The sequence below is a fragment of the Macaca fascicularis genome, chromosome 14 (assembly GCF_037993035.2).
Source record: "Macaca fascicularis isolate 582-1 chromosome 14, T2T-MFA8v1.1".
NCBI classification, from domain to species: domain Eukaryota; kingdom Metazoa; phylum Chordata; class Mammalia; order Primates; family Cercopithecidae; genus Macaca; species Macaca fascicularis.
The window spans coordinates 120,486,237-120,495,814 of record NC_088388.1 but is presented as its reverse complement, the minus strand read 5'-3'; the positions used below and the strand labels follow the sequence as shown (position 1 = coordinate 120,495,814).

The 9,578-nt window shown below is 41.2% G+C and overlaps 1 protein-coding gene across 1 annotated transcript; it reads left to right on the top strand.

The window, feature by feature from the left end:
* Positions 1-776: 776 nt before the first annotated feature.
* On the top strand, positions 777-1,360 carry LOC102122191 (COX assembly mitochondrial protein homolog). The gene has a single exon (XM_005579958.5). The coding sequence runs from the start codon at positions 892-894 to the stop codon at positions 1,210-1,212; it is 321 nt and encodes a 106-aa protein (XP_005580015.1). The 5' UTR covers positions 777-891; the 3' UTR covers positions 1,213-1,360.
* Positions 1,361-9,578: the final 8,218 nt, after the last annotated feature.

Sequence of the window (9,578 nt, the reverse complement as noted above, 5' to 3'; positions counted from 1 at the left end):
GGGAAGCACAAGGGGGAAGGGAATCCCTTTTCCTAGCCAAGGGAAACTGAGACACACAACACCTGGAAAACCGGGTAACTCCCACCCTAATACTGAGCTTTACCAATGGTCTTAGCAAAGAGCACACCAAGAGATTATATCCCACACCTGGCCCAGAGTGTCCCACGCCCACGGAGCCTCCCTCATTGCTACCACAGCAGTCTGAGATCTAACCGCAAGGCAGCAGCGAGGCTGGGGGAGGAGCGCCGGCCATTGCTGAGGCTTAAGTAGGTAAACAAAGCCTCCGGGAAGCTCAAACTGGGTGGAGCCCACCGCAGCTCAAGGAGGCTTGCCTGTCTCTGTAGATGCCACCTCTGGGGACAGGGCACCGTTAACAAAAAGCAGCAGAAACCTCTGCAGATGTTAATGACCCTGACAGCTTTGAAGAGAGCAGCGGATCTCCCAGCACAGAGGTTGAGGTCTGAGAACGGACAGACTGCCTGCTCAAGCGGGTCCCTGACCCGAGTAGACTAACTGGGAGACATCCCCCACTAGGTGCAGACCAACACCTCACACCTCACATGGCGGGGTATACCCCTGAGAGGAAGCTTCCAGAGCAAGAATCAGACAGCAGCACTCACTGTTCAGCAATATTCTATCTTCTGCAGCCTCTGCTGATGATACCCAGGCAAACAGGGTCTGGAGTGGACCTCAAGCAATCTCCAACAGACCTACAGCTGAGGGTCCTGACTGTTAGAAGGAAAACTAACAGGCTTTTGCAAAGGGCCCACCTTTCTGTTGTGGGAAGCTCCCGGAGGTCGCACGTGCGTCCGAGCCCAAGCCCCTCCCTCCACTCCCCTCCCCGCTTGCCCCGGAGCCGCCAAGCGGCTGGCTGCTTCTCGGCCCGCTGAGATGGCGCTCGACCGCGCAGACCAGCATCTCAGACATGTCGAAAAAGACATTTTGATCCCTAAAATAATGAGAGAAAAGGCCAAAGAGAGGTATTCTGAACAAGTTCAAGATTTTACCAAATGTTGCAAGAACTCTGGAGTTCTTATAGTAGTAAAATGCCGGAAAGAAAACTCTGCATTGAAAGAATGTCTAACTGCTTACTATAATGATCCAGCCTTTCATGAAGAATGCAAAATGGAATACCTGAAGGAAAGGGAAGAATTCAGAAAAACTGGAATTCCTGCAAAGAAAAGGCTACAGAAGCTTCCAACAAGCATGTAGGCAGATACTCAAATGACATTCAGGAACTCTAATATTCATTGAAGTCATTTTATAGTATAAATCACCTTAAATAATGAACTCAAGCATGTATGTTTGCTTTAATTATGGAAATACTGAAATAAATATTTTATTTCAAAAAAAAAAAAAAGGAAAACTAACAAACAGAAAGGACACCCATACCAAAACCCCATCAGTACGTCACCAGCATCAAAATCCAAAGGCTGATAAAACCACAAAGATGGGGAAAAAGCAGGGCAGAAAAGCTGGAAATTCAAAAAATCAGAGCACATCTCCCCCTCCAAAGGAACGCAGCTCATCACCAGCAACGGATCAAGGCTGGATGGAGAATGACTTTGACGAGTTGAGAGAAGAAGGCTTCCGTCGATCAAACTTCTCAGAGCTAAAGGAGGAACTACGTACCCAGCACAAAGAAACTAAAAATCTTGAAAGAGTAAGCCCCCAAAGGACTACTTCAGTCTGGCACTTATTCCGAAAATTTGCTACATCTTGAAAATGTGTCCATTCATTCTAACCTGTTCAATGTATCACCAAATTTTGCAGCAGTAAGAAATTTAAAGATCATGTAGCTGTATAGAACAGACTAATTGTGTGTGTGTGTGTGTGTGTGTGTGTGTGTGTGTATCATTTTCAATGAGGAGTGTGATGGTTAATTTTATATATCAATTTAACTGCCTATAAAGTGCCCAGATTAAACATTATTTCAAGGTGTGTCTGTGAGGGTATTTCCAGATGAGGTTATCACTTGACTGGTGGACTCACTAAAATAGATCCCTTCCCCAGTGAGACTGGGCATCATCCAGTCCATCAGGGGCCTGAATAGAACAAACGTGGAAGAAGGAGGGGTTTGCTCTGTTGTGCTCCCTACCTGCCTGCTTGAGCTGGAACATCTCATCTCATTGTCTCCAGTCCTTAGATTAGGATTTACACCATTAGCTCCTATGGTTCTCACCTTTTGGACTCAATTACACAACTACCTTTCCTGGGTCTTCAGCCCTCAAACAGTAGATTGTAGGACTTCTCAGCCTTCATAATTATGTGAGCCAATTCCATATATATATTTCCTAATGGTTCCACCCTAATGCAAGGAGATAGGGAAAATCACATAAATCTCTGGGCTCACTCTTCCTGTCATGGCTTGCTGCGTCTTGTAAGACATAATTACTTTGTCTTCTCCTTTCAATCTACCCCCCGACCAGAACCTCTGAATACAGGAAACACTCAAGTAAATGTCGATTCCATAAAACAGACCATCTGCTAACTAGCACAGTGGGGTTAACCCCAGGAAGGACCAGATAGATCTGGGCTCAAAACTGGATTTATCTTCTATGTAAAACTGGATGATTATATTTATTCCAAAAGAGTTTTCAAGTTTAGTGATATGGAAATGCCTGGCACATCATTGGTCCTCCATAAATGGGAGGGATCATTAGGCACTCATCCATCCATCCACCCAACAAACATTTCCAAATTAACCGTAAATTCAGAGCAGTATAGTGTCAGTGATAGACACTGGTCTTTCATTTTAGAGAACTTAGTTTTGCCATCCAAAATAGAAGTTAGGGGAAATTTTACCAGATAAGAAGGCAAAATAGATTTTCCATCAAAGGGTTCCAGTGGCCACAAATCTCTACAATAAGTGTGATTTATTTATTTATTTTGAGGCAAGGTATCACTCCACCTACTGGGCTCAAGCGATCTTCCCACCTCGGCCCCTAAGTAGCTGGGGCTACAGGCACGAGCCACCACGCTCAGCTAATTTTTGTATTTTTAGTAGAGACAGGGTTTGCCATATTGGCCAGGCTGCTCTCGAACTCCTCACCTCAAGCAATTCACTTGCCTTGGCTTCCCAAAGTGCTAGGATTACAGGCGTGAGCCACCACACCCAGCCAGTGTGATTTATTTTAGTAAGAAACCAGATCACACCTCAGGCCCTGTGTGTATATGCCATTCCTTCACACAGCCCAACTGGAGCAGAAGAGAGCTGCCCTTTCAGTGAGGGACTCAAGGATGTATTCTTCACTTTCCATCCTGCTGGTACCCCTGCTGTAGCAGTTGACAAGCAGAAGCATTCAGGGAAGGACTCCGTCTCCTGCTCTACTGTGCAGGGGATGATGCTATGTTTGTATCAACAGGCCATATGGGTGTAGGATGCAGCTGCTTGCACCATTGATTCGAGGGCTGTCTAAAAGAGTCAAGGAGAAGGAATCCCACCTATGACGTTCAGAGCAAGGAGGAAGATCAACTTGTTAATTTATGGTTTAGAGACTCATTTTTAGTATGAATTACAGAGTTTAGGGTGAAATGGTGAAGATGGACATATTACCTGTGCTCCCTTTAGAAAGGGAGCTGAGAAATTCTGGAAAAACCTTAGAAGATGGGTTATTCAAAAATGTATTTTCTATGTGTGTTTTATAAACAAAAAGCTTGCCTACTTTTGTACATTTTGCTGTTATTACAATCAGCTTTTATTTCCCTAATATAAAATAACAGAATAGTGTCAGGTTACAGGAGAGTATTTGGGTACTGGGATTCTTCCATTCATCCCTTTTTCCATTTGAGGAAGAGTCTACATATAAAAACAATGGCCAAGGGGAATAAGGTACCACATTATTAATAAAATCCGGATAAACAGACAACACAACTCTTCCGCGCCAGAGAAGAAGGTTTCTCTGAGAAGTTGAGTTGCAGCCTGACTTAGGCTGGAAATCAAACGGGAGCCTACTCCCCCATCCCAGTAGAGTCACAGGGCGTACAGCACAGGCTTCACTTCAGAGCTTTTGGATTAAAACTGATCAGCTCACTGATGAGCCAAGCTCTTATGCAAGTCATTTGACATCTTTATCCTCCATTTCCTCTTTTATCATATCATTTACACTACCTACATAAGACCCAAAATGGCCTCTCGACCCTGAGGTTTCATTATTTGTTGCTCGGGAGAGCAGGAATCATGCCTGTCTTATTCCCAGCAGAAGGCACAGCATCTATTCACATAGAATCCGAATTTTACATCCTCTAGCTCTGGCATAATAATCTCTATAATCTTGGTGTGCTGCAATTTAATACTAAGGAAAACCATCTTGCCATGTAACACATTCCCATTCTGAGTTGAAATGAAGAAAGTATTCACCATCCAACACTAAATACCTCCAAAACTCCTTTCATCTCTTTTTCTTCCTCCCTCCCCATCACAGAAACCTGCAAACCGGTCCCACCACTGAGCCTTTAGCAGACTGTAGACCATCCACTACTTCTCCCCAGAGTTGACACCTCCTTATTGGCAAGTCAGGTTCCTTTTGGCCTAAACATGCTTAATGTGACAAACATGTTTGCAACCCATCTTCTGTTTATGTGCCTATGTTGTGCTGTTTCATGTCTACGTCTGTTCTCTACTTTCACTGATGGGATGTATTGATAGCTGTTCTCTACTTTCACTGATGGGATGTATTGATAGCTGTTCTCTACTTTCACTGATGGGATGTATTGATAGCTGTTCTCTACTTTCACTGATGGGATGTATTGATAGCTGTTCTCCCAATCTTGTGAGCAGCAAAACACTGAACAGTAAAAACCTGGTGAGCCAGAGACAACGAGGTGACTGGAATGAATCCTCCTGGGAACTCCGTTAGTGGAAGATGACTCAAAGCACTTGACTGTAATGATAAGAGAAGGAGACACACAGCTGGTGGTGCAGCAACAACCCCCGGGTCCACTGGTCTTCCGAGTCAGCCCGTATTAAAACTGCTCCTAGGTGCACAGGGGGAAGAAGATCCTGCTCGGCTTCTATCTGAATTCAGATTTGTCTTTGTAGTTGGAACTAAGACCTAAGAGAAGTGACAGAGGTCTGGCACACTCCCACACATGGACTTAGTCATTGTCACGGCAGAACTGTAACAGATGCCGTCACTCATACAGAACAAAGCGATAAAGGGACACATACCAAATGTTAACAGCCATTATCTCTGGGATTACCTGGAAATCTTACTTCCTTCTGGCTGCTTTCAGTTTCCAAAAATGTCTACAATGGATACAAATTCCTCCTATAATCCACCCCCTAACAGAACATTACTGTATTTAAAAAGGTAAACTGGCTGGTTAAAATAAATTCCTAGTGTATACACCCAAAACTGTGCTATCAAAAGGGTTGTTTGGAGGGGTTGTGCAGTGAAGTAACTGAAAGCACTCTGGAGCCAGGTTACCTGGATTCATATCTCAGCTCTGACACTTAGAAGCTGTTGTGACCTTGGAGAAATTTCTTAACCTTTCCGTGCTTCCATTTCTTTATAATACGAGAATAATAATACCTTCCTTAAAGGGCTGTTGTGAAGATTAAATGAGTTGACATATAAGAAGCCCTCAGAACAGTGTCTGGCAAGTAGCAATTACTTACTACTTATTACAAAATACTATTACTTATTGCTACAGTGCTGCCCTTCCTCAAGATATTTTTGGACCACCTTTTGGGAACCTAGTCATTAGTCTTAAATGCATTCTCTTGAATCACCTCAATAAGAACAAAACTTCTCCTTCGAAAATGTGCTAATTCTTAGGAGCAGTCAAGCAGTTTGGGGTCCAAAATAAGGTGTATTTAGGAAACCAACAGGTTGTTCTATTGTTGGTCATCTGCTGTCTATGGAGAATTCCATCAAACATAGCTGCAAACACACACACCACATAGTTCAGCACCATCTGGGGCTTGATCAATCCCTGGGTAACTAATAAGTTCTGCGTCTGCTAGAGAGAGGTTGAAAAACGTTTGAATTATGAAACCTCTTTGATAGATCCTGAAGGCTTTACAAATCGGCATGTAACCAAAGGGCAAATTTCATAAAAGGCTGATTTACATTTAAATCCTCGTCTTTTTTCTTCCTCAAAGTTTGCTGATGCTGAGTTTTAAGTATGAAATGTCATTGTTTTCATACAAATATTCCCAAACATTACCAATTGTCATTTTGGCATTAAACAGGGTTGCAACATTACAGTTGTAACATTAGCATTTTAAAAAGCATAACATCATTGTTCTGTAAATTGTTGCGGGCTCAAATTACCCTACACATGATCTCTTAAAATTAATGGGCCACAAGCATCAAAGCCAGTTCGGGCTGGATGGAAAGAATGGGAGCCACCTCCTTTTGCTGGGATTTTTGATGGTCTCATGCTAGCCCAATTATCACCCTAATAGAACATGTGATGATGTACCTCGCTGCATATGTAAATAAAGGTGAATAAAATATTCACTGAACGTTCCTAACCAAAGATGCAGAGAATTTTGATAAAATGTAACTGGGTTGCTGAAAAGCAAAAGAATCCTCCATGTTCCTAATTATTGAACTCTTTGCAAAAACGTTTTCCAATAAAAAAGGCTTCATTGATCTACCATCCATAGGTAATACTGTGTTCCACATAAATGGTTGTGCAAAGAAATCTAAGTATACTTCTTTATGTCTCCAAACATTGTTTTTAATCTTTCTAGTGGGAATCCTTTAAATATCACTATTACAGATCACTTAATGTTATACTGACAGGGCTAAACAGCATGACAACTAAGAGCAGGAGTTTAAGGATGCGATAAATCTAGATTATTTTGACACTTCCACTTTAATACATGTGAGACCTTGGAGAAGTTACTCTTCTTTTAAAACAACATCTTGTTTCTTTTAAAGGAAAGATTAATACCTAAATTAGAGAAGCACTTTAAGAATTAACATATTAAATATATTAATATATATTTATATATAAATATATTAATATATAATGTATAAATATATGTATTAATGATAAGAGAAGGAGACACACAGCTGGTGGTGCAGCAACAACCCCCGGTTCCTGGTCTTCCGAGTAAGCCTGTATTAAAACTGCTCCTAGGGACAAAGGGGAAGAAGATCCTGCTCGGCTTCTATCTGAATTCAGATTTGTCTTTGTAGTTGGAACTAAGACCTAAGAGAAGTGACAGAGGTCTGGCACACTCCTACACAGGGACTTAGTCATTGTCACAGCAGAACTGTAACAGATGCTGTCACTTATACAGAACAAAGTGATAAAGGGATATATATGCATATAGTTATATATGCATATATATGCATATATGTATATTATATTATATTATATATAAATTATATATTATATATAATATATATATAATTTATATATTTATGTATTACATATAATATATAAATATATACTATATTATATATAATATACAAATATATTATATTATATATAATATGTAAATATATGTATATATACACCTATTTTAATTCTGAAAGTGCTTCTGTGATTTAGGTATTAATCTTTCCTTTAAAAGAAAAAAGATGTTGCTTTTACATATATAACAAGATATATAAACTTTCCTATAAAAGAAAAAAGATGTTGTTTTATATATATACATATATTATATATTAATATATTTATATATTATATAAATATATAAATATATTTAATATTTTAATTCTAAAAGTGCTTCTGTGATTTAGGTATTAATCTTTCCTTTAAAAGAAAAAAGATGTTGTTTCTGTATATAACAAGATATATAAACTTTCCTATAAAAGATATTGTTTTATATATATATACACACGCACATATATATATAGAGAGAGAGAGAGAGAGAGTTTAGCATAGTCACTAGCAAAGAATAGGGGTTCAATGGAAGGGAATAATTATTCTAATTGGATGGGCTACTTACTGTGTAGGACTCTGGTTTTATGCTAAATATTCCCAAGAAGTATATTTGCTGGAGTTCCTTTATCTCTCACATAGGTTTTCCAGCAGTCTAACTCCAACTCGTGGCTTCTCTTCTATTGTACTCGGAGTAGCCGCCTTTAGCAGCCTCAACCCATGTTCAATTTGCTGTGGGCTGGGGAGCCCAATAATCACAGCTGACGGATGTAGTCAGAATGTGGCTCTTAGCCAGGAAGATTCGATTCAAACTCAGTCCAAATGCATTCATTTTGCTATAGAATGTTTTCATGAGTGGGGGAGCTTACTCAACAACGGGACACGTAGAGATGAGTCAGAGTGACCGATGTGGGCAGTGCCCAAGACCTGTCCAGGGGAACCACAGTGCCTGGACTTGAAGTATTAGATCCCACTGGCAAGATCTTTTTAAATAGAAATGGATACAGGGCGTTGCAATCTGACGGTTTCCAAATACTAAGTTTATATGGAGTAGATGATTCCTGTTGCGGAGTGTCAAGCCTTTGTCCATTCATTATTTATGCCACTATGCTAACCCAGAATCCTCCTACTTTTAAAATTATTTGCCCCTGCTCTCCAAGCAAGCTTCTGGTGGTGACTGGCTCCTGGGATAGATCTCCCTACGGGGAGAGAATGCACTGGTCATGTGGACATTGTAAGGGACAGGACACTTTCCCAGGGTGAATTAACAAATGGACATTATGACGTTGCAATATCAGCATCCTGAGTTTGGTTAAGGTGTGTTTGGCCATGAGAGATGAATTCACTATCATGTGTTGACAAAAATTATCTAAGCCTGAAAACCTAAGGGTGAGGCCATGACCAAGGAGACTCACCCAGGTGGTAGGTCTCCCCTTGGGATTTCGCTTGGTGCAATATGTTGGACTAATGCGTTCTCTGTGACACTGAATGGTGACATGAGGCGCTGCGGCATCGTGATTCAGAAAAGGATCTGGAATCAGAAACACCAGGGACGGGAGGCTGGTTTTGCCTTTTATGCTCTGGTTTCTCCTAAATTACTTCACTTTTCTATGCCTCCTTTTCTTCATTCACAAAACCGGATGCTAATACTTCAGGGTTTGGCTCTGGCTCAGTGTCTAAACAAAAGCAGCATACCAGAAGACCTGTTAAATTCTTAAAAACCTGCCTCCCTCCCCCACCCAGTTCCACAGCCTCCAATCCTCACTTACAGGCCCACTGGCCATTCAGCTGCTCATAAGAGGTACATGCAGCCCTCCTCACAAGACTCTCTATGGAGACCCGTGGAAGTGCTCTTAGACACACAGCTCATCTCTACTGCTGCGCTTCCTTCTCTTAGATTTGAAAATTGCCTTCTTAGCACACTGCCTCTTAGCAAATGTAGCTACAGATTTAAGGGAGCTACTTTAGTCGTTGTCCCTACGGAATAATTCTGTTTACTTCAAAACAGCCACCACATCTCCCCCCTCCTCAGCCAACACAAAGGCATCGTGTTCTTCAAGGATCCACCATCTGAGACCAGCTTGTTAATAACAGAATTATTCCAGGCCTTAGTGTTCTCTCATCTATGAAATAAACATCCCTTTAAAACAGACCAATCAAATGGGGTTTGGAGCCTGCGTTAGCCATCTTTATTGCACTCTAAAGAACAACTCAAGACACACAGAGACAGTGGA